Source organism: Staurois parvus, unplaced genomic scaffold, assembly GCF_062004578.1.
Source record: "Staurois parvus isolate SC_StPar_1 unplaced genomic scaffold, SC_StPar_1.0 ptg001591l, whole genome shotgun sequence".
NCBI lineage: Eukaryota > Metazoa > Chordata > Amphibia > Anura > Ranidae > Staurois > Staurois parvus.
In genome coordinates, this window is record NW_028319387.1 from 20,001 (window position 1) to 45,000 (window position 25,000).

A 25,000-nucleotide genomic window follows, 5' to 3' on the forward strand; every position below is an offset into this window, starting at 1 on the left:
GAAGTAAGCACTAACGGTAGCAGCTCCCCATGGGGTGAAGTAGACTCTGTAGGAATATAAGAAAGACACAAGGGGGCGCCATTCTAAGTGCAGTATGTATAAAAAGTTTATTGATAAAGTAGCCGAATAGCTACTCGCAAGAAGGTAACCAGATAGGGGGATGAAAATGTGTCCTCAAAGGGGCCAGTGCAGGGGCCGATTGTCCAGTGCTGCACAGGTCCCAGAAATGGGATGTGTGGTAGAATGTCCGCGGTGGACGCCATGACAGGTGCCGTAACCAGCATGGAACGCACGGAAGTCCGGAACTAGAAGACAACCAATGAGGATGCGAGGACAGGTCAGGTGATGAGTCAGGTGATGCGTTTCAAAGCTTCCGCTTTTTCTTCAGACCTGGCCTGGTCTGAGGAAAAACCGGAGACTTTGAAACGCCTCACCTGACTCATCACCTGACTCATCACCTGACCTGCCCTTGCATCCCCATTGGTTGGCTTCTGGTTCCGGACTTCCGTGCGTTCCACCAGGTCAGGTCTGAACAAAGAGCGTAAGCTTTGAAATGCGCCACCTGACTCATCACCTGACCTGTCTTCGCATCCTCATTGGTTGCCTTCTGGTTCCGGACTTCTGTGCATTCCACGCTGGTTAGGGCACCTGTCATGGCGTCCACCGCAGACATTCTACCACCCATCCCATTCCTGGGACCCGGCAGCACTGGACACAATTGGCCCCTGCACTGGCCCCTTCGAGGACACATTTTCAATGTCCTATCTTTTTACCTTCTTGTGAGTAGCTATTTGGCTATTTTATCAAACTTTTTATACATACTGCACTTAGGTTGGCGCCTCCTTGTGTCTTTCTTGAATTGCAAATAAAAATGCTGCTTTTGTTTGGAAACAGATGTACTGAGAGGACAACTGTCCAAATCTGAAGCAAGTTATTGGTTTTTAATAGCCGACAGGTTATTTCTGCAGTTCCCCTGAATTGTAGGGAATTCTGGGACTTGTGGTTCTTTTATTTTTGGGGCACATCTGGGCTTATTTGTTGACATGTCTTGAGTCAAGTTTAGTCACAGACAGCTGCGTTACCCATAGCAGCCAATCAAATGCTTTTTTTCACCCTCACTTACTGCAATGGAAAAAGCAAGAGGAGACGTTGTTATGGGCGATTCATCCGAGATCTACATAAGAGTGATTGTTATTTTTGATGTAAGGTCGTCTTGCTGCTTGTCTCTCCAGCTGCAGAGAATGGCTGAGCCTTGTGTGGGCTCTGTGTGTCTCCCTGTTTTAATTTGGCAGCTGGGCCAGTAAAAACAGAATAGTGAGAGATGAGAAAATATGGAAAATGCGATTTTTGGATTCAGGCAAACCCCAGGAGCCGGGAGTGGAGGGCTGGGAGGTGCAGTGGTGTCAGCAGACTCCAGATGTGTGGAGGAGGCGAGGAGAGGCCTGTGATATGGACACTCCCGTATAACAAGAGACAGCCAGTGTATGCATGTAACTTTGTGTGAAAACCACTCTGTTGTGCCGAGTTATGATTTCTCCCAACTTCTTTCTACACACATTTTTCCAGCTTGTAGTGTGGAACTCTGATCCTAAAGCTGGCCATACACTAGCAGAGTTTAATTCTAAATTTTTCATGTTAAGAAAGTTAATTTGATTTTTCTAGGTGTTAGTGGATTCAAATCGACCATTTTTTGACCGCAGCGACAAGGAAATTCGAAGGAGCAGGATGGAAATTTTTTTTATCTTTAATGAATTTCTAGCAGTGTATGTGGTTCTCGTTTTTGGAAAACTTCATGCATTACAAATTGGAAAAATAAAAGCCAATAAAATTTTGAGTACTTTCGAATGGCATTCAGCAAATCATCGAATGTACTGAGGATTTTCCTACAAACATTCTAAAAGTGTGTGGTCGGCTCTTTCAACTCCGTATGAACAACCCTTGGCATGGGCAGGCCACCAAAAACCGCTGTTTTTTCAAGGATATGTTGGTATTTAGAGTTCCACGTTTTTTTGTATGAGTTTCTTGACTATGCATTTGACACTGAGAAATACCAGAGCTTCTCACTTTGTAAATGTTTTAGTATTTATAACTAACCCCCCCCCCCTACAAAATCATTAAATAGCAGCTTACCCTTATTTAGGTACAGTGCATTTACTCATATTTCTTTTGTATATTTGTTTTTTTTTTGTCCTCTTGATGAACTGGTCTTGCAATTCCCTTAGGGTGACAAAGGTCACTGAGTGTATCTCTATCCAGGAGGAGTGTTGTCACCCTTGGGACCCTTTCTCTGCCTGTTTAGAAGTTCTATACCATCCTTACTGTATCCACAGTGACCTAAAAAAAGAAAAAAGTTATAGCTGGGAGTTCACTTTAAAGTAAACCTGTCAAGAATAGTAATAAAAAAAAAATCCATGCTAGGTCATAATTTTTCTTTTTTTTTTTTTTTTTTTTATGAATGAGCAGTCACTATAAACAGAAATCTGCACATGTACCAGTGTGTTGTGAACAGGGCACATAGAGAACAATTTATTTAATTGTGCCCTTGCAGAACACGTGCAGAAAATCTGACGTCTCTGCACCATGCTGTGAACAAGCCCTTAAGGTTGTTTGCCTTGTTGGTTAGTAAACAAAAAATAAAATCTGCTGTAGTAAAAAAAAGTCAGAAATCCCTATCTACCTAACCGTTTTGGGTCGGTGATTTAATATATTAAAGCCAGAGTGTTGGCATCATGGGCAGCTAGCTTTTTTTTTTACCTTTTTAAACATCACTCAGAATGACAGGTCCATTTAGACTTCTATTACTACAAGAAGAGCGAGGGTCTATGGCGTAAAAAGCTGGGTTGGGAATGTTGGTGAGGATCTGTCATCCTAAATTAATGAGCGATATGGGTGAAATGTTCAACTCTACACATACAAATTATTTTCTTTGCCCATATATGGTACTGGCAGCCATTATGACTTCCAGCCCTGTTCTAGCGGGGGTTAGATGTGCGTTCTCTCATAGAGTTGCATTATGTCCCACGGTTTTGGTGCGCTTTCTAAAAGAGCATGAAAGATGCAGCATGCAAGAGTTTTGGTGCTCTTTCTGAAAGTTCACCAAAACCGCGGGATGTAATGGAAATCTATAGGAAAGTGCAGCTAACCAGCAGGTAAGCCGCGCTACTCTTGTGGTGCAGTCAAACCGCACCAGAACAGTGTGAAAGAGCTCTTATGCACAGTATTTTAGATTGCTATTATTATTATTATTATTATTATTATTATACAGGATTTATAGAGCGCCAACAGTTTGCTCAGTTCTTTATAATATAAAGGAAGACAATACAGCAACAATACAGATCAATATAAGAGGGATAGGAGGGCCCTGATCCTTGGAGCTTACAATCTAAGAGGGAAGGGCTGGTGGTACAAAAGGTAGTAACTGTGGGGGATGGACTGGTGGGAGGAGTAGAAGATTCCATTATTAGCTGAGGGCAGGATAGGCTTCCCTGAAGAGAGGTTTTCAGAGATCGCCTAAAAGTGCGCAGAGTAGGTGATAGTCTGATAAATTGGGGTAGAGAGTTCCAGAGGATGGTGGAAGCTCTGAGAAGTTCTGGAGATGAGCATGGGAGAAGGAGACGGACTCTGGTATAATGGTTAAACATAATTTTTTTTTTTTTTTCTCCCCTAAAACTAAATGAAGCATCTTTTTTTTTTTTTGTAACTTTTCCTACTTTACCAGCCATGAAGATGGCACTGTCCGGTTCTGGGATGCTTCAGGCGTCGCCTTGCGGCCTCTTTACAGACTGTCGACAGCCGGTATCTTTCAAACAGACTGTGACCACAACGAAAGCCTGAATCAAAGCTGTGAAGATGATTGGCCACCTTTCCGCAAGGTACGCAGTTTGCCAAACTATCTTTTTTTTGGTAGCAAGAGGTTGATGATGATAATGTATGGGATATTGGTCATCCTTAAAGTAACTCTGTAGTTTCAAGGAAATGTTTAATACTTGTGTGTCCTGAACTGTGCTAAACTTTGCCATCTGAAAGGTAATCTTGCTTTCGACACTCCAGCTTCCGGTACCCTTCTAGTAGTGATAAATGTGTAGAAGTGGAAAACCCAGCCACTCCTGCGCTTGGGATGGACTCCATGTCATTAAGACCACATATGGAAATTCTTGGGATATGCACGCCTTGCTGCCCTCAAGAACCGGGGGAGTCCTAAGTACTGAATAGAGAAAAAAACAGGGCGCCCCGGCCTAGTGCATTACCTTAAAAGTGATTAATAAATGTAAATAATAAGTATTATACTCACAAATGATCAATAAATAAAAGGTACATCATAAAGGAACAGCCCTGTCCAATTCACACTGCGTGTCTATCTGTAGTGAGAACTCTGGACATCCAAAAGTCTGACGCGTTTCGAGGACTAGCCTCTTCCTCAGAGCCACTTCCTAATTACTGATGCAGTCAGTGGTTTCTTCCGCTGGTCCTTCCGTCAATAACCTCTCTTGCAGGGATGTTAGGGCTGAAGCATAAAACAGAGCTCAGTATTGGACACCAACCTGACATTCCTAGATATGTCAGATGTAGAAAAGTTTCCAGCAAGACTATCTCCTCCAAGATGGTGAAGTTTGGCTGCAGAAGTGAGTATTAAAGTGTAGCTAAAAGAAAAAAAAGGTATTTAAATGCAAAGTAATGTAACGTACATCTGTCTGTACGCCGTTAAGTCAGCCATTTTGCTTCTGAGGCTGTAGCTCAGGTGACATAACTCACCAGATCACTAAGAATTTGTGACAAGGTTTAACATGAATCCTTTGTACATTTACACCCAAATACTGTCAGTAGCTCCAAGTGATTATTATTTTTAATTTTTTGATGAGCTTCTGTGTGTACTTACCTGTACATGATGGGTCCCTTTTATGAAGTCTAGCATTGCCTTTGAAACGGTAAACTAAAATTTGGAATGTAATGTGTTCATGACTTCAGCTGGAGGAGCTGGGGTGTTCAGCCAAAGATCTGCTCAGCACTTGGATGGGATCCGTACATCTCTTAATCCTGGCGTCCACAAGTCAGGCTTTGGCCCGTTTGGGCTTGCAGCATCTGGTGTGCAGATTCCCCTATGGAGCCGGCTCCGCCTTGTAACTTATTATTCACTGTGGATCCGGTGCCGTCACTGCGTGCTCTGTACAGCCTCGATTTATGGCCCTTTTTTAGAATGTTGCTGTTCCATTCACTCTTCCAATTACCTCCTCCGCTTTGGCATGTTCTTTTATTCTCAGATGGCCAGTTTGGAGACTTGAAGATTTGTTACTTTATTTTGTCAGCTCTCCGTAATGTTCTTTATAACACAGGTGTGTCAAGTGGGGTCAGCCCTTGGTGAAGAGTTAAGAGATGCTCACCTGTCAAGTGTGTGACACGTTTTCTTGTAAACTCTGGACCCCAAGTGGCTGTGATTTGCATCCATCCCAGTAGATGGGCTTTTGCAATAATATTACACTCTCCTGTCAGTATGCCCTCCACCAGTGGTAAAAGAAAACACAAGGGGGCGCCTCTAAGTGCAGTACTGAGAAGTAATTCAATAATCCATACATAAAACACTCGTGTGTGAAGAAGATAAAAAGCCTGCAATTAGATGGAGACTATAGCCACTCTGTTACCCACTATTTAGATGGTATGATGGGGTCGGCATACAGGGCTGGCACTTCCGGTTCCCAGTCTTCTTTGTCCCTGGAAGACGGTGCCTCTGTGCAACGCTGACATCCACCCTGGTTTGGGCTCCATTGGACCCTGGATGCCGACCCCATCATACCATCTAAATAGTGGCTAACAGATTGGCTATGGTCCCCATCTAATTGCAGGCTTTTTATCTTCACACATTTGAGTTTTTTATGTATGGATTATTTAAAGCGGAGTTCCACTCACCCTGTCAAAAAATAAGTCAGCAGCTACAAAAACTGTAGCTGTTGACTTTTAAAAAAAACAGCCACTTACCTGTCCCTCGGTGCCGCGATGTGTCCCCTGCAGCCCATTTCACCGGCCGTCCTGTATTCCAGGAGGCCGGCATCTTCAGTGTGGGAACCCGGCTGTGATAGCTTGTGGCTTCACAGCCGGGTGCCCACTGCGCATGCGCGAGTAGCCCTGCACTTCATGAATGGTCCTGTAGTCTTCTGGGACATGTCACGTCTCCCACAAGACTACAGGGAAGGAGGACACCGCGATCGGACCAGAAGTGGGAGCGGGTACCTGTCAAATTCGGTTAACCCACTCCCCACCCTCCAAAGGTGCCAATCCTTAATGGGGAGCAGGGGAGCAGTCCTTAAAGTGGAACTTTCCCTTTTTTGCATGGAGCTCCGCTTTAAATTCTCAATACTGCACTTAGAGGCGCCCCCTAGTGCTTTCTTTTATTTCTGCAGGGAGATATTCCAGTCTCCTGCTCAAGCTGCCTTTTAGGTGCTTTTTATGGACTTTCAAGATATTCATGGACTAACTTCGTTTTTATTGTTTGCCAGTTATTCCCCATGTGTTTTACTTTAGGTTTGCGCCATATGCTTATTGTAAATTTCCTCCACCAGTGGTGACATCACCTTGTGATGCTGCTGCCATCCTCACTGCCTATTCTTCTATGTCCACTGCCACTCTTCTAATACTATTGGAAGGCCACTGATGATGTCTTTCTTACACATGTGGGTAGTGGGCAGAGTTCCTTTTTTTCCTTATTTCTTAGGTTTTTTTTTTATAATTTCTTTTGTATTCTATGGCATATGAGGCTGGAAATGAGCTTTAGAGCAGACATTCATTTACAATTCACTATATACATTTTTATATTTATACCAAGTATGCACCTATCTATATTGCACAACTGTTGCTTTTTGATTTTATTCATGTCATTTTATTTATTTATTTCCAACAGGTCGGTTGTTTTGACCCTTATAGCGATGACCCACGGCTAGGCATCCAGAAAATCGCCCTCTGCAAGTACAGCGGCAAGATGATCGTGGCAGGAACTGCAGGACAGGTAAATGGAGAATGCCTATGTCTCTTGTTTTATCACTATGTAGGAATTGAGCTGAAACGTGGCACTGCCAGAGCAGGTTATTCTAATTTAGCAAATTAAAAATGCCAGATTGTAGCATGATCAAAACTTCACTGTAGAGTTGGGTAGATTTTGATGTTGTCTTTAACTTTGTGGTTCAGCCTGTTCTCTCCTGTCTGCCTTTCATAGCTTACAAATGGTTTACCAGTAGCAGTTATTATAATACAGTATTTATATAGTGCTAGAAGGTTTGCTCAGCGCTGTACATTATAGTGGGGGACAGAACATGAGACAATACAGTAACAAAACAATATACGAGGGGTTCAAGGGCCCTGCTCCTTGGAGCTTACAATCTAGGAGGGAGGGGATAGTGGTACAGGAGGAAGTGGCTGTGAGGGATGGAGTGGTAGGAGGAGTGGAGGAGATCAGCTGTTAGGTGAAGGCGGGGTAAGCTTCCCTGAAGAGATGGGTTTTCAGGGTGCGCCTAAAGGTGAGGAGGGTAGGTGACAGTCTGATGAATTGGTTTAGTGAGTTCCAGAGGATGGGGGAAGTTCTGGAGAAGTCCTGCAGTCGGGCGTGGGAGGAGGAGACCATGGAGCTAGAAAATAGGAGGTCCTGTGAGAAGCAAAGATTACGGGTTGGGTGGTATTTGGGTATCAGGTCGGTGAGGTAGTTTGGGGCAGCGTTATGGATGGCTTTGTCAGTGTTAGTATTTTGAATTTAATGCGTTGGGCAATTGGAATACAGTGGAGGGAATGACAGAGGGGGGTGGCAGAAGCGGAGCGGTTGGTAAGGTGGATGAGTCTGGCCGCTGAGTTCAGGATAGACTGAAGTGGGGATAGCAGTTAGAGGTATTTTTCTACAGGACAAGAAGTCAGCTGTGTAAGAAAATCTCCCCCTACTTAAATGTTTGTATCTGACATTGTCCAATTTTATATGCTCCTAGAACATTTGCATTTTTCTCTGTGACTATTATTGAAAGTTATTTTAGCAAAACCACATTTTGTTCTATTTGTGTCCTTGTTTTTATAATCCGTTTTACCTCTGTTATGTGTGTGGTCTCTTCTAGGTGCTGGTGATGGATCTGAGTGATGAGAAATCCGATCATATGATCAGCGTGGCGACCGTTGACCTCTTACAAGATCGGGAAGGCTTTACGTGGAAAGGTCATGACAAGCTGATCCCAAGGAATGGCTCCCTGTTCTTCCCTCCTGGTTTCCAAACCACCATGTTGGTGCAGTGTATGCCCCCTGCTGCCGTCACCGCTGTCTCCTTACACTCAGAGTGGAATTTGGTGGCCTTTGGCACCAGTCATGGCTTTGGGCTCTTTGACTATCATAGGAGGAGCTCAGTTCTGGCCAGGTGAATGCTTTGTATATTTTGAGGTTGGCTGAGAAACACAAAGATGAGAAAAGAGGTCACTGCACGTGTGATGGTTTGAGGGGTGGCATTTGCATCAAAACTGCTCATAAGAACTGATTTTACTCACTTTCTATCCTGGTTGACCACCTAGGGACTAAGTGAATATCTTCTCAACAAGAAAAACAAAAGTGATGAAACCCTGTCAGACATTTTCACCCTTTCCCACTCTATCCAAACCTGAGCTTTGACTCGGTATGACTATAGGACAGATAGAAAAATCCAAGTAAAATAGGCTTGACATTGTTGTCCACCAGACACAGCAGAACACAGATCGCTGTACCAGTCGGCTGTGGGCAGCCCTGGTACCATGTGATCACGGATTGGCCAATCAGCGATCACATGCATAGTAGTAAACAAGATGCAATTTCCTGGCATCGTTGTTTACTACTGTGATCGGTCACAAAGATCACATAGTACAAGGCCCCACAGCAGCCTTGTACCATGTGATAGCTGTGACCAATCACAGCTCTCACAGTATTTCTCAATGGCTGCAGGAATGCAGCCAGGGAGCATGAGAAATTATTAGTTTTACAGAGCAAAAAAAAAAAACCTGATCACCCCCCACAAGTAGTACAGTGTCACTATGGTAACACTGTACTGCTAGGGGATGATATGTAAAAATAAATGAAAGTGTAAAAAAAACCCAAAATTTTAAAATAAAGATTTAAAAAATGTTTAACTCGCGGTCACCAGTCAGTGTAACTGATAACTGCCGTACCAGTTAGTCTCCTTGACCGCCGCCAGCTGAAATCCAGGCAGATATAAAAGACATAACTGAAAGCAGCAGCTATGTAATCAGTAATGTCACTTTTTTTTTTTTTTTTTTTTTTTTACTTCAATTAACCCCTTCCTGCCAGCTCCCAGCCCCTTAAGAGGATCTAAATGCTGGGAGGTGGAGTCAAGTATTTCAAGCATGTGACCGCTACGATTGGCAGTATGTATTGGGAGCTGTCTGTGGTGTATTCGTTACTGTGCTGGGAGCGCACAGTGAGCTTGTTTTCAGCACAGTAAACAGGTTGCATATAGATGCATACTGGCCACTTCGAAGAGGTTATTGCAGGCCATGTAAGTGTCTGCATTTGACTAGGTATCAGTTTTTTTGCAGCCCGCGTACAGTAGCACTCAGACTGACCCCTGGTTCACATATCTACGTTCCTGCAGTCCGCGTTTTGTGCGGGCATGAGAGCCCATTCATTTGAATGGACTCCCGTGCCCCGGGACACGCAGGGAAGAAGTCCCTTCGTGCCCCGGGACACGCAGGGAGGAAGTCCCCTCGTGCCCCGGGACACGCAGGGAGGAAGTCCCCTCGTGCCCCGGGACACGCAGGGAGGAAGTCCCCTCGTGCCCCGGGACACGCAGGGAGGAAGTCCCCTCGTGCCCCGGGACACGCAGGGAGGAAGTCCCCTCGTGCCCCGGGACACGCAGGGAGGAAGTCCCCTCGTGCCCCGGGACACGCAGGGAGGAAGTCCCCTCGTGCCCCGGGACACGCAGGGAGGAAGTCCCCTCGTGCCCCGGGACACGCAGGGAGGAAGTCCCCTCGTGCCCCGGGACACGCAGGGAGGAAGTCCCCTCGTGCCCCGGGACACGCAGGGAGGAAGTCCCCGCGTGCCCCGGGACACGCAGGGAGGAAGTCCCCGCGTGCCCCGGGACACGCAGGGAGGAAGTCCCCGCGTGCCCCGGGACACGCAGGGAGGAAGTCCCCGCGTGCCCCGGGACACGCAGGGAGGAAGTCCCCGCGTGCCCCGGGACACGCAGGGAGGAAGTCCCTGCGTGCCCCGGGACACGCAGGGAAGAAAACGCAGCCTGCACGGGAACCTCTGTTCCCAGTACAGTTGCGATTGCCAGTGCGGGCGGCGTGCCATTAGAATTAATGGTACCCACCTGCGGGTCCGCATTGTTCTGTGCGGGTGGTGCGGCTGCACAGATTTTTTGCGGATCCGCAGCGGCACCACCCGCACAGATGTGAACCTAGCCTGAGAGAGAGAAGCTGCACAAGGCGACAATATGTTGCTCTGCAGCTAATATGTGCTAACAAGGAGCATGCTGATAAGAGGAGAAAGCAGAGTGACCGGGATGAGCTCATCAGTCTGCTGCTATTCCTTTCACTGTGTAGTCACAGGTTGGGGAAGGGACAGGACATGTTATTGTCATTTAAATAAAGCAGAAAAAAAAACAAATCTCCTGCCCTGCCAGACAGGACTGTGCTGTATAAATCTCAGGACTGGGTAGACCGGAATACAAATCTTTTGGCAGGTAAAACAACCCCAACATATTAATTCCATCTGTGTATTTAGCGGTTTGTCTAGGGTTCAACTTAAAATTGTCCCTTTAGAATGTGTGCGTGACTGCAGTGGGATTGTTCAGGTTTCTGCAGAACAAGCACTGATGTGTCTGTATTGGCATCATGACTGATTATTATTATTATACAGTATTTATATAGCGCCAAAGGGTATGCTCATCGCTGTACAGTAGCAAGGGGGATAGAACGTGAGACAAGACAGATACAATACACGAGGGGTTCGAGGGCCCTGCTCTTTGGAGCTTACAATCTAGGAGGGAGGGGAAGGTGGTACAGGAGGAGATGGCTGTGGGGGATGGAGTGGTGGGAGGAGTGGAGGAGGTTAGTTGTTAGGTGAGGTCGGGTGTTAGGTGAGGGTGGGGTAGGCTTCCCTGAAGAGGAGGGTTTTCAGGGTGCGCCTGAAGGTGAGGAGGGTAGGTGACAGTCTGATGGATTGGGGTAGGGAGTTCCAGAAGATGGGGGAAGTCCTGCAATTGGGCGTGGGAGGAAAAGACCAGGGAGCTAGAGAGTAGGAGGTCCTGCGAGGAGCGGAGGGCACGGGTAGGGTAGTATCTGGGTATCAGGTCAGTTATGTAGTTCGGGGCGGCGTTGTGAATGGCTTTGTAGGTCAGAGTTAGCAGTTTGAATTTGATGCATTGGGCAATCGGGAGCCAATGAAGGGATTGGCAGAGGGGGGAGGCAGATGTGGAGCGGTTGGTGAGGTGGATGAGTCTAGCCGCTGAGTTCAGGATAGACTGGAGTGGGGAGAGCATTCGTTTGGGTAGGCCAGTAAGGAGGGAGTTGCAGTAGTCCAGGCGTGAGATGATGAGGGAGTGTACGAGTTGTTTGAGGGTGTCTGGGGTGAGGAATGTGCGTATCTTGGAGATGTTGCGGAGGTGGAGCCTGCAAGATCTAGATAGCAGTTGGATGTGGGGTAGGAAGGAGAGGTGGGAGTCCAGGGTGACACCCAGGACTTTGGTGTGTGGGGTGGGAGAGATGGTGGCGTTGTTAATAGTGATGGAGAGGATGGGGGGTGGGGGGGAGACCAGGAGCTCGGATTTGGATAGGTTAAGTCAGATGTCTTCTAAGTTAAGACTGATGTTGTATGTCAAGTACTGTCTATGAAGTGTAATCATTTGTAGAATGCAGTGCGTGCGGCTGGCTAGATTAGTCGGCAGAGCTCTTTTGGCTTTTCTTTTTCTTTTTCCTTCTCATTAAAAATGTATTGAGTGGTGTCTCTGTACCAGAGCTGGTCCCAGAGGTAAGGCTACACGCTGTATCTTGATCTGCGGAGTGGTTTGCAGCGAAAGCTCTTTAGCCAGAAATGTTTCTGTGGTGTATAATATATCCAGCCATGAACGATTGTTGTGACGGCCATTCTCCCATAAGACTATTAGTAGGCTGTTGTAAAATAGGAACACATGCTGGTTCAAACAAATCTGCTACAATTAAAGGACAACTGAACTTAAATGACTTGAAACTGAACTCCAGGCAGATATAAAATTTACAGTCAATGCATTTTATGAGAAAAAAATTGTGTTGATTTAAAACTCAATGGTATTCACGTGTGTTTAGAATAAACATACTGACAGGAGGAGAGAGCAGAGGGATGACCTCAATCTGTTGCTACTCCTTCACTGTCTGGTCTTGGGCTGTGGGCAGGTTGGTGATCTAGCTGTGCTGCTTAAATAGTTGTAAAGGCTGAAGGTTTTAATATGCATGAAGGGAAAAAACCTTCAGTGTTCAGCTTTACCCCCCTCAGCCCCCCCCCCCCCCAATACTTACCTGAGCCCAATCTCGATTCTGAGATATGTATGAAAGCAGCTGCTCTCCCTTTTCAATGGCTGAGACACAGCCGTGGGAGCCAATGGCTCCTGCTATTGTCAGTCACAACCATTGAGAATAGAGCGAGGGGTGGGGCCTGAGCCGTGCTCTGTGTCTCTCATAGACACACAGAGGCGGCTCAGAACGAGCAACCATGAGTGCCCCCTCTCAAGCAACTTGCTCTAGAGCACGGGTGTCAAACTGGCGGCCCTCCCAGCTGTTGTGGAACTACAAGTCCCATGAGCCATTGCAAGACTGACAGTTACAAGCATGATTCCCACAGGCATAGGCATGATGGGACTTGTAGTTCCAAAACAGCTAGAGGGCCACCAGTTTGACACCCCTGCTCTAGGGGCACTCAGCAGAGGGGAGGGGCCAGGAGCACTGGCGAGGGATCGTGGATCGGGGCTGCTCTGTGCATAACTATTGCACAGAGCAGGTGAATGACTTTTATAAGTGAACCTTTTAGTGAACTGCAGCAGGGAAAAGTTAGGTTATCATTTGGTTTGCTGTAAGAATCTCAGGACTGGATGAACAGAAGGTCAAACTGCGCCTATTTATGTATTTCATCTGTTTGCCTGGCGTTCAGCTTTAACTTAAACTGTAATGACATCTTTAACCTTTGGGTTATATTGCTGCCTACAGGAGGAGGATTGGACAGTGGCAAAAAACTGCTGGCCAAATCAGGATAACTCCTCCCCCCTCCCTTCCTCAATGTGATCATTGGAATGTTGGTAGCTTTCTGTAGCTCATCTTATGTGAGGGGTTTTTGTTTTTAATTCCTTTCGTCTCATTCCAGGTGCACCCTTCACCCCAATGACTCCCTAGCAATGGAGGGGCCCCTGTCCAGGGTGAAATCATTAAAGAAGTCTCTCCGCCAGTCGTTTCGCCGAATCCGGAAAAGCAGAGTATCTGGAAAGAAAAGGCCAAATACAGCGAGCCCCAATAGCCGGGTGTGTGTTGTTTGTGTGTGTATTGTGTGTGGGTGTGTGTGTTGTGTGTGTGTATTGTGTTGTGTGTGTGTGTATTGTGTTGTGTGTGTATTGTGTTGTGTGTGTGTGTATTGTGGTGTGTGTGTATTGTGTTGTGTGTGTGTGTGTATTGTGTTGTGTGTGTGTGTGTGTATTGTGTTGTGTGTGTGTGTGTATTGTGTTGTGTGTGTGGGTGTATTGTGTGTGTGTGGGTGTATTGTGTGTGTGTGTGTGTGTATTGTGTTGTGTGTGTGGGTGTATTGTGTGTGTGTATTGTGTGTATTGTGTATGGTGTGTGTGTGTGTATTGTGTATGGTGTGTGTGTGTGTGTGTATTGTGTATGGTGTGTGTGCTGTTTGTGTGTGTGTGTGTTGTTTGTGTGTGTGTTGTTTGTGTGTGTGTTGTTTGTGTGTGTGTTGTTTGTGTGTGTGTTGTTTGTGTGTGTGTTGTTTGTGTGTGTGTGTGTTGTGTGTGTGTGTGTTGTGTGTATTGTGTGTGTGGGTGTATTGTGTATGATGTGTGTGTGTGTGTGTGTGTGTTGTTTGTGTGTGTGTTGTTTGTGTGTGTTTTGTTTGTGTGTGTTTTGTTTGTGTGTGTGTTGTTTTTGCGTGTGTTTGTGGCATGGTGGATTAGTCCATGGTGGTATGTTTCCTCAATCTAATCAACAGCAGCTGGTAATATACATCCGTGGACCCGAGTACAAGCAAGCACCAAAGGTTAAACAACCCCGTGTAAAAGGCCATTAGAGCCCTGTAATGGAGCCGGGTTAGACACTGTTGGAACGTTGGTTTACGGCTCATGGCTGCCTTTTCTGCTGCGTTTGATTAGTTGCTGTGGGCAAAGTGTGTTCTGATCAGCTGTCTCTAGCTCTGGTGATTGCTGCCACCTAGTGTTTACTCTCTGCTATCTGTTTTCCACCCCCAGCTACAAGAGGCCAATGCCCATCTGGCAGAGCAGGTTGGCCCACATGACCTGGATGTGACACCAGTGCAGAGAAGAATTGAGCCACGTTCTGCCGACGATTCACTGTCAGGTGTTGTGCGCTGCTTGTACTTCGCTGACACTTTCTTACGGGACGGTACGAACACTTTCCTCAATGAGTATCTGTAATATTTTTTTACACACTAGCCTGATCAATATAAAGGTTTTATTTATATTTTGTAATTGCATACCTACCTGGTAGTACGGTCTTCCCTTACATTACATGTTAAAGAGGTACTGAAATGTGGAAGCTGTCCCTGAAAAAGTTCTGCAGAGAACGAAGGGCTAGTCACCAGTGTTGCCTGTGGTCTCTCAGCAGCTGATGTTCTCCCCAATACTGGTTTATAGCTCCGCCTTCTGTGGAGGTAGCCATTGCTTCCTCAGGTCAGAGCGGTCTCCTTCATGATATGTGATATGATGGCTGTAAGAATAATCAAGGAGGCGAGGAAATGGAATTACAAATTTACAAAATGAAGTAAGAAGATCCTTGTGCTGCAGGTCCTGAGGTGAATCTTCCTGTCCAGCAAGGAGAACAGTGAGCAGCATAGTAGTGACCTCACCAAATCTCACTCTGAATCTGAGACTAGCAGTGAGAGGTAGTAGCAGTGCCTTAGATGATCTCACGCTGCAGTTGTAGAGCTAAGAGGCTCAAAGCACAAGAGTGCTGAGGTACAGGAACTACCATTTTTTTGTTTTTTAATTTCAATACTAGATAAACATTTTAAAGGATAAGTTCACCTTTGAGAACATGTTACATGTATGTGTGGTCCTCCCCCTCCCCTTGTTTTTAGGGTGGAACATGTAACATGTTACCATAGCTGCAGCTGCGCCCACCACCACCCCTCCCTCTGACAGATATTACAGGGAAATGTCTCCCTGTACTGTCAGATTTGAAAACAGCGTGGCCATGCAGGTCTGCACACACAGTCACGTCACCAAGTTCTGTGAATGAGTGCCTACAAGTTCCGGTAGCCTTAGCGGCTGTCGGCTTGCAGTTTTCAATGAACTACCACGTCACTATGAGCGCTGTGGTAGTTCATTGATTCTTCCTGTCAGAATATCTGCTTGCTCGTACATCCCATAGGGCAAGCAGATATTCTGACAGGTCTGCAGGAGCCCTGCATGGCACCAGTGATCTACTAATCACTGCTACAATGCTTTCCAGGCTCCTTTTTAAATAATAATGGCACATTTTTTTTGTTAGCTGCAAAAAAAGTGCATTTTTAATATTTTTGTCAAAAAGGTGAACTTTGCTCAGGCACAATTTAAAATTTAGATCTCATAGATGATTTTTTTTTTTTTTTTTTCCATTCACAAAGGTGAAGAAGAGAACAGAAATCCTACACTATGCCTAGAGGGAAATTTACTGAATATATCCCTTCTATTCTGTGCAACCCTATGGATTGAATTATGAATGGGACATGTCATATTTTTTATGATTTGGCTTGTATGACCTTTCCGGTTGTAAAGTTGATGTAGTACCCTATGATTAAGTGCATCTGCATGATGCAGATTTCCGGCTGTGCTAGTTTTCCACATGATATTCTAAATATATACAGTAAAAAAGCAGCTTGATGAATGTGGATTTCCATTACATGAACATTATTATTGTACAGTATTTATAAAGCGCCAATAGTTCGCTCAGCGCTGTACATTACAAAGGGGGACAGAACATGTGACAGAACAATACCAATACAATGCAAAACATGAGGGGATCGAGGGCCCTGCTCTTTCGAGCTTACAATCTAGGAGGGAGGGGGTGGTGGTACAGGAGAAGATAGCTGTGGGGGATGGAGTGGTAGGAACAGTGGAGGAGGTCGGCAAGTTAGCAAGGGGTGGGGTAGGCTTCCCTGAAGAGATGGGTTTTCAGGGTGCGCCTAAAGGAGAGGAGAGTAGGTGATAATCTGATGGGTTGGGGCAGGGAGTTCCAGAGGATGGGTGACACCCTGGAGAAGTCCTGGAGGCGGGCATGGGAGGAGGAGACCAGGGAACTAGAGAGAAGGAGGTCTTGTGAGGAGCGGAGTGTGCGTGTTGGGCGGTACTTGGATATTAGGTCAGTGATGTAGTTCGGGGCAGTATGGTGGACAGCTTTGTACGTCAGTGTTAGGATTTTGAATTTGATCCGTTGCGCAATCGGAAGCCAGTGGAGGGATTGGCAGAGGGGGGTGGCGGAGATGGAGCGGTTGGAAAGGTGAATGAGTCTGGCTGCCATATTCAGGATGGACTGAAGCGGGGATAGCCAGCGGCGAGGCAGGCCAGTGAGGAGGGAGTTGCAGTAGTCGAGTCGTGATATGATGAGGGAGTGGATGAGCTGTTTAGTGGTTTCTGGGGTTAGGAACGTGCGGATTTTGGCGATGTTGCGGAGGTGGAGTCTGCACGAGTTTGTTAAAGATTGGACTTGGGGCTGGAAGGATAGGTTGGAGTCCAGAATGACACCAAGTACTCTGGCCTGCGGGGCGGGTTTGATGGTGGTGTTGTTGGATGTGATAGAGAACACAAAACCCAACTACAGCAATTCAGGGCAACCAATGACTGACAGTACTTTCCAGTTCTGGTAAACAATCCTCAGCTCACATAGTGTCTTAATCCTTTTTTTTTTTTTTTTTTTTCTCAATCTATTTTTATTACATTTTTCATTAACAAAGAGACAGGGGTTGATTTACTAAAGGCAAATAGTCTGTGCACTGCAAGTGCAGTTGCTCTAAGATCTGAGGGGAAGTTCTGAAATGAAGGAAAGCTTTGCTGATTTTTATCGTCCAATCATGTGCAAGTAGTGCAATGCTGTTTTTGTTTTTATTTTCCTTGCATGTGATTGGGTATTCTTTGCCTAGTGAATCTTTTACCTCATTTACTAAGCTCTGGAGGAACTGCACTTGCAATGTGTAACGGAACCGACGCAGACTGCGCTTGAGTACTTCTGTTAGAATGCCGCTTCCCCGTCTGAACTCCGACAACAGACACCACAGCCGACCATACAAGACTAGACGACACCAGTCTGTCTGAACATGAACTCTTTTTATTTTAAACTCAAATGGGCTTTTTATGTAATACACACTGAGACTGATCACATGATCATATGCAAACGCAGCTATTTACAGAAATAGACTTCACATTCTGAACAGTAAGTTAATTATGTTAGCTAGCTGGGTGGCCAAAAGAAAAGGTGAATGGGAATTCACACCTAGACAATGGTTTGATGAATTAGGATCTCACTACAGAGCAGACGGGCCGGCTCCTACACTGGAGGAGAGGAGAGGCCGGCGTGATCAGCTCTTTCAATTCACAGGTCTAGTTCAGAATCAACAACCAGTAATAGTCTTCATGTGGCTGATAAATATTACTGTCTCATCTGAAGTGATTCCAACCGCATTCTTAGCGTCCATTAGTCACCCTGTGCCCCTAAGAGACACAGGGTGACTTGCACATAAGAGGGATATGGGGAGCTTGACCGGGATCTCCCAACCTCAGCAAAGTGAGCTGGGTTCCATGAGCCCCCCACCCAAAGTGACTGCCGTCACACAGTGTACAGTATATTTGTCTGTAGTAAATCAACCCCATGGTATCTTAACCTCTTAGCGCCGGCTGAACACAAATGTGCGGCCTCCCGGCGTCTGGGCCTAGACGCAAAGCGGCCGCACATTTCCGTTCTATTAAAAAAAAAAAAAAAAACGTGCTGAGAGTGCACACCGTGCGCGCTTCCAGCACACGTTTGGTACTCCCGAAAAGGTCCCGGAAAGATCGTCATGGAAACGGCATGACCCTTAACCCCGCCTCCCGCCTTCTGAAACCCTTAAAGGGCTGGGAGACGCCGGCGCCAAGGGGTTAATCTTAACACCTGTCTGACTCCACCGAAACCTGACGGTGTGATTGGAACAGATGAAGTATATTCTGGCTTCTTGCATCTCCAGCCCATATCCCCAGCAGAACTCCCAGTTCTCCCTGTGCCACCAGTTATGGTGGCACAGGACTTAAATGGTTGCTGCAGATGAATGCATCAAACAAGGCCAGCTGCAAATGACCGCATTTTTATGACCTTGTTCAGGATCAGATGGCCAATCAACCCTAAATTAACCGTTTTTAGCGTGTTTTTGATCTATATTGCAAAAAAAAAAAATCGAAAATATGATTTGCTCCATACTTCCCAGCCTCTTAAATCTTTTTAATCTTTTTTTGCCTTCAAAGGAAACTACTGTGTGTTTTTACACATTGAATTAGAACTAGAGTGGTTATCAGACTGGAATTCTGGATGTAAGCTTCATGGTTTACGTGTTTGTACTACATGTAGGGATCTGTAGGTCATGCTATCGGCATATATCTTGGACGACTGCTGTGATAAAGGATAAGCATGAAAAGGAGTTCGCTTTCAGTCTGTTTTTAATCTTTCTCTCTCACTGCTTGAGTCTGTCGGTCTTTTCAGAGATACTTTTGAAAGTGCCTGTGAATTTGATGTCGCGGTCTTTTAATTAAGCACATCAGCCTTTTGATTAAGCACTAATTAATTTTAGTCCTTTTTTTTTACTTCGATTTTCCTCATTTATTGTTTTGCATATTCAAAATCTGTTTTTTTGGCTGTAGACATTTGATGTGAGTTTTTTGTTTCTGGAGCCTGTTGAGAAGGAAAATGAAAAGCGCAGTAATTTTCTGTAGCCCCTCACCACCTCCCTTTTTTTGTTTCTTTTTTGCAGCTGTCCACCACGGGCCCACCATGTGGGCTGGCACAAACTCTGGCTCTGTCTTTGCCTACGCCTTGGAAGTCCCTTCGCGGGAGAAGTTCTCCGAGCGCTCAACGGAGGCTGTGCTGGGCAAAGAAATTCAGCTTATGCATCGGGCTCCTGTTGTCTCCATAGCAGTCCTGGATGGACGGGGCAACCCTCTCCCAGAACCGTTTGAGGTGTCGCGTGATCTGGCCAAAGCACCTGACATGCAAGGAACACACTCTGTACTGATTGCTTCGGAGGAGCAATTTAAGGTACGGCTTTTACAAAGCCAGTCCATATGCAGGTGATACTTGTACAGTAGATGTAGTTTGGTGGCACTACCAATGTAAGCAGGTCCTTTAATCACCACTGTGCAGGGGCACTACAGTTTTCATGTGTTTCTGTTTCTGCTTCAAATTTTTCTTCTATATTGTTACTGTAAATAATTTTGTTGCTTAGAGCAGTGTTTCTCAACCTCTTTTCAGTCAAGGCACCCTTTACTATCATGGACAGTCCCGAGGCACCCTTTACTATCGTGGACAGTCCCGAGGCACCCTTTACTATCATGGACAGTCCCGAGGCACCCTTTACTATCATGGACAGTCCCGAGGCACCCTTTACTATCATGGACAGTCCCGAGGCACCCTTTACTATCATGGACAGTCCCGAGGCACCCTTTACTATCATGGACAGTCCCGAGGCACCCTTTACTATCATGGACAGTCCCGAGGCACCCTTTACTATCATGGACAGTCCCGAGGCACCCTTTACTATCATGGACAGTCCCGAGGCACCCTTTACTATCATGGACAGTCCCGAGGCACCCTATTCTAAAATGTGAAAAACTACTCTAATAGTTTTCTATAACGCAGCAACATCCACACATGTAGGACACTCAACGTTAGAGGTGATTTATTCTTCCAAAGCAAATACACTTTTGCACACTGGTACTGACTAGCATTCCCATGTTTCTCTCCTCCCTCAGTTTTTCTCCGTCACTGAGCTAATGTGACCGCAGCACTGATGGAGAGGGGCGGGGGAGGGTCAAACTAGGATGCTGTGCAGGCAGCTGACATCCTCCTTATCAACTGATGATGTCATTGGTTGTCAGGACCCCGGCGGCTAGAAGGTCGTAATGGTGCGCAATGAAAACCAGTGACTTTGTGTAATTAAAAGGCAGGCTTGTTCCAGCCACTGACTTGTATACAAGTTTTGGGCAATTTTTAGACATTTTGCCAAGGCACCCCTGAAGAAACCTCAAGGCACCCTGGTTAGGAAAGGCTGGCTTAGAGGATAGGCAGGTGTTTGTTTGCTCTGGGTGTCATGTATGCTAGGTATGCCATTGCTGTAGCTCATGTACCTAAAGCTAAACTGTCAGTCTGGGATGGATTGGTCCTTTGAGAAGCGAGATAAAAAGAACTGCAGTGTGGAATCTGTTCCTGGAATGACTGGAATCTGAAACTTTCAGCTTCATACTTCAGAAGAGCTTTTCAAGGGCCTCCAAGAATTCCTGGATTGATGGTACCATTCTGCCTGAGCAGGTTATCCTTTGTGCTTTCCTCTGTGTACATACAGCAATCCTCTACTGTCCTGGAACACTGAGCAGGGGTCCTCTCATATGAAAAATGTGCAGTCCGTGTGTTTTATATATAGGGGATGTGAAGGAAGGGACTAAATCCCAAACAAAACTGAAAATTAAAACTTGAAAGGCTTATTATTATTTTTTATTATTATTATTATACAGGATTTATATAGTTCTAACAGTTTGCTCAGCGCTTTAATATATAAAGGGAGACAATACAGTTCAATACAAGAGAGATAGGAGGCCCTGATCCTGGTAGCTTACAATCTAAGAGGGAGGGGCTAGTGGTACAAAAGGTAATAACTGTGGGGGGATGGATTGGTAGGAGGAATAGAAGATTCCATTATTAGCTGAGGGCTTAAATGATAACTTCACCTTTGGGAACATGTTGCATTTTCCATCCTAAAAACAGGTGGAACATGCAACATGTTCTCACTCCTGCAGCTCTCCCTCTGTATTTTCCCCTGTGACAGCAGGCTGGGAATCTTCTCCCCATACCCGCTATCACAAATTGAAACGAGTGCTGCCATGCGGGACTCTGCCCACACGGTCCCATCATTTATTCACATAAGTCTATGAATGAATGGACTACAAGTACTGACACCTTTGTGGCTGATGGCTTGTAGTTCTGTGACGGCACTGGTGAATGCTGTGGCAGTCCATTGAGCCTCTGTCATTCAGCAATCTCCTGCCCATATCGAAGGTACAGGCAGACAGCTACACTGACACTCTGCAAGGTCCCGACATTGCACCCTCAATCTGCTTTACAGGCTCCTACAAAAAAAAAATGTAAATGCACTTATTTTACCTGTAAAAAAAGTGAATTTTTTTTTTTTTAAAAGGTGAATTTATCCTTTAAAGGAAATGGGGCCTGGTTTCAGTTTTTCATTCAGCAGGAACTGTAGTGCAGGACCACCTTTTTGCTTACAGTTTCCTATAATTTGTTGTTTTGGGAACAGACGTGCCAGTGTACAAAGCTCCGTATGATCCCATGGAGATGGAATAACTTGAAGTCATATGACAAGAAGCTCGAGTGATCAGTATGTGTGTTGGAGTAAATGAATATATTATAACAAGATAACTTGCATACTTTTATTTAATTTCTTACATATGGTAAAACTTTTTTTTTTTTTCTTTTTTTTTTTTCCTCTGTCCAGGTTTTCACTTTGCCCAAGGTTGGTGCCAAAACAAAATTCAAGTTGACTGCCCATGAAGGCTGCCGAGTGAGGAAAGTGGCACTAATTAACTTCACCAGCTCTGCATCTGATGATTATTCAGAGAACTGCCTGGCGTGTCTCACCAACCTTGGCGATATTCACGTGTTCAGTGTTCCCGGGTTGCGGCCGCAGGTGCGCTATGACTGCATTCGCAAAGAGGACATCAGCGGCATTGCGTCATGTGTTTTCACAAAATATGGACAAGGTGAGACTGAGCCGACTTCATGAAAATCCCATAGCAATGGTGCACAGATAAGTGGGGCAGGTGGGTTCTGGAACAATTACAGAATGAAAATTTAAAGGAAGGGGATTGTCTCAGATCAAAGGGCCACTTAAAGGATCAGGAGAGTCTTGTAACAAGCGTACAGGAAATATGCAGCCCTATCAATATGGTATGAACAAGCCCTAACACCAGAGAAATAGGAATCTCGAAGCAGTGGCACACAAACACGAATTTGAACAATCACACACAACACTTGAAGTACAGAGAGAGGGTCTCACAATCAAGGCACACTAAATCTTGAAGGACGGGAATGTCTCAGAACAAAGTCATACTAATACTTGAAGGACGGGGAGGAACTGAGATTAACTTTCAGTGCCATAACCCTCAACATTTCGCTGCCGTGATCGCCAATGCAGGGGAAATAAAATTTCACTGCAATGACCTTTAATTGGGATGGGGGGTTAATTTCACTTCCAGCCAGTGACCACCAATGCTGGGGGGTGGGCTTTAAATGTCACTGCCAGTGACCACCATTGTTTGTGTGTGGTAGGGGAGGGCATTTACCAGCTCTTACATCAGTGTTGGAGGCTATTATTGCATCCACTGACACCAGAGCTGGGGGTCGTCATTGGGTCTACTGACACCATATTGGGGGTTATTTTGTCCACTGGCACAAATGCTGGGGGTTATCATTTCACTCACTGACCCCAATTCTAGGGGTTATTGTACTCCACTTTTTTTTCTTTTTTTTTTGCGCACACATATCGTAATGCACGCTAAAGAAGTGTGAAAATACCTGCTATTGTGTGTCCCTCTGGAAGTAGTGCAGCCACACTTCAGGGTCCTCTATCATTTTCAAATGACCACCATTGACTCAGAATGTACATCCATACAATCAGTGAAGAATACTAAGCTATCCTTTTTTTGTAGGGTTTTACCTCATCTCTCCATCAGAATTTGAACGGTTTTCCCTCAGTGCCAAGAACATCACAGAGCCAGTGTGTTTGATAGAGTTTGATAGGCCCCATGATCCTGGGTACCTCAGGTGAGGCGTTTGTATTCAATCTAGTCATCTTGTGTCACATTATTCTAAATACTTTGCATTGTTCTATATGGATGCTGACATTTTTATTGTACTACATTCAATTTATTTTAGCAATAAAGACACTTCATCAAAAATTAACCAAGCCAATGGCACCCACATCCACCGAGAGTGTGATGGAAACCAGCTGGTAACTGAAGGTAAGAGAGGCTGTGGTTACACTGCTGCTGTACAGAAAATCAGAGATGGAATGTTTCTCTGCTGCAATAGGTTTCATGTATAAAAGGGACTAAAAGCTTCCTAGAAAATGATCAGAGTAAGAGTCACAACATATCCATGAGCTGGCTATGTCCAGATTCAGCCAGTCTGCTGCTTCTTAGGAATTTAAAGGGTTTGTTCACTTTAAAACAAAACAAAACTGCCTATGCTGGCATGAGAAACCTGTAGATAAAAACAAACTGCAAAGGAATTGAATAATGTTCTTGTTATAGGTTTTGGCCATTTACGGACTCCCAAATCCTGGCGGAAAAAACTCAGAGGTGGCATCCCTTGTCCTGCCTCGTTGCTAGGATGTTGCTAAGACACACCCAGTCATTATTGCTCACCCCTACCATCACAGGAACAAGCTCTTACTTGGATGCAAAAAATTTGGCATGCTCTCTCTCTTCCCCATCACAGTAGCAATGAGCACAGCAATACTGTGATGGAGGAAATGGCTGACCACACATGTGCGGGGGTTTGAGAACTCACTCCTGTGATGGGTTCTTGTTAATCAAATGTACCAAGGGAAGGTGCAGAGTATAAGTTAATAAATACAACTAAAACATCATAGTCCTCAATCTGTTTAAAATCATAAACATCAATCAAAGCAATAGTATGAATAAACATATATGTCCCAATGGATAAACTCTGTAGCGTGAAGGTGATATTCAAGATCCAACAGGTTGTGCGCATAAATACTGGAATCAACCATAAAGTGGGAAGTGCTTATCATCCGGTGGTGTGTGATAGATTAGTGGGATTGCAAACTCACCAGAAGCGCACTCTTAATGCACATTAGCCAATGTTTGCCAGCCTTGAGATCTCCCTTCAATGGAACCTGGTCTGGAAAATCTTTCCCTCTGATGGTATGGGCGCTTAGGTGAGGTCAAGCAGAGGTCCCTCTCATGGGTGGTCTGGTCATGACATGGTTTTCTTCAGTCCGCCATTCATGTTCCCCTCCCCTCAGCTCAGGTGGGTTCTTAGTAATGTCCTAGCAATAAGGCAGGATGGGATGATGCCATCTCTGGGAGTTTTTCAGGCAGGCTTTGGGAGGTACATAGATGGTCTACACCTATGGTAAGGGTATTATCCAACGATAGTGAAAGCTGCATATTCTGTTTTTACCTGAATAGGCAGTTTTTTTGATAAAGGTGAACCAACCTTTACATTTCCTGCATGTGACTAGGGGAGGGTTTAACTCTGTACTACCTCTGCCTGGAAAAACTGGCTCGAGGCCTATTCCTCTCACAGATCCCGCTCATAGCAGGCTTTTATGAGAAAAGACAAGGGGGGACTAAAGTATATCTAAGCCAAAAATGTAATTCTGGATTGGACATGGCAGAGTTAGATCTTTATTCAGGTTTTTACTGCTGTCTTGTGTTCCAGCTGGGGAGATTCAGCCTACTTACCATAGTGACCATTGTCGCTGAGAATGAAAGTGAGGGAATCTCCAAAATTGAGTTATCACCAGAACAGCAGATGAAGGGAAA

At 45.3% G+C, this 25,000-nt stretch overlaps 1 protein-coding gene across 1 annotated transcript in view; it reads left to right on the forward strand.

The window, feature by feature from the left end:
• The window catches only part of LLGL1 (LLGL scribble cell polarity complex component 1), a gene marked incomplete at its 5' end in the record, with an annotated part of 49,452 nt that overhangs the window by 15,856 nt on the left and 8,596 nt on the right, over positions 1-25,000 (forward strand). The window contains 9 exons of the mRNA XM_089662949.1: positions 3,719-3,872; positions 6,890-6,994; positions 8,082-8,374; positions 13,336-13,489; positions 14,432-14,585; positions 19,174-19,457; positions 21,925-22,189; positions 23,138-23,252; positions 23,364-23,449. Coding sequence (XP_089519075.1) covers positions 3,719-3,872; positions 6,890-6,994; positions 8,082-8,374; positions 13,336-13,489; positions 14,432-14,585; positions 19,174-19,457; positions 21,925-22,189; positions 23,138-23,252; positions 23,364-23,449 — 1,610 coding nt within the window. The remainder of the gene's footprint in view (positions 1-3,718; positions 3,873-6,889; positions 6,995-8,081; positions 8,375-13,335; positions 13,490-14,431; positions 14,586-19,173; positions 19,458-21,924; positions 22,190-23,137; positions 23,253-23,363; positions 23,450-25,000) is intronic.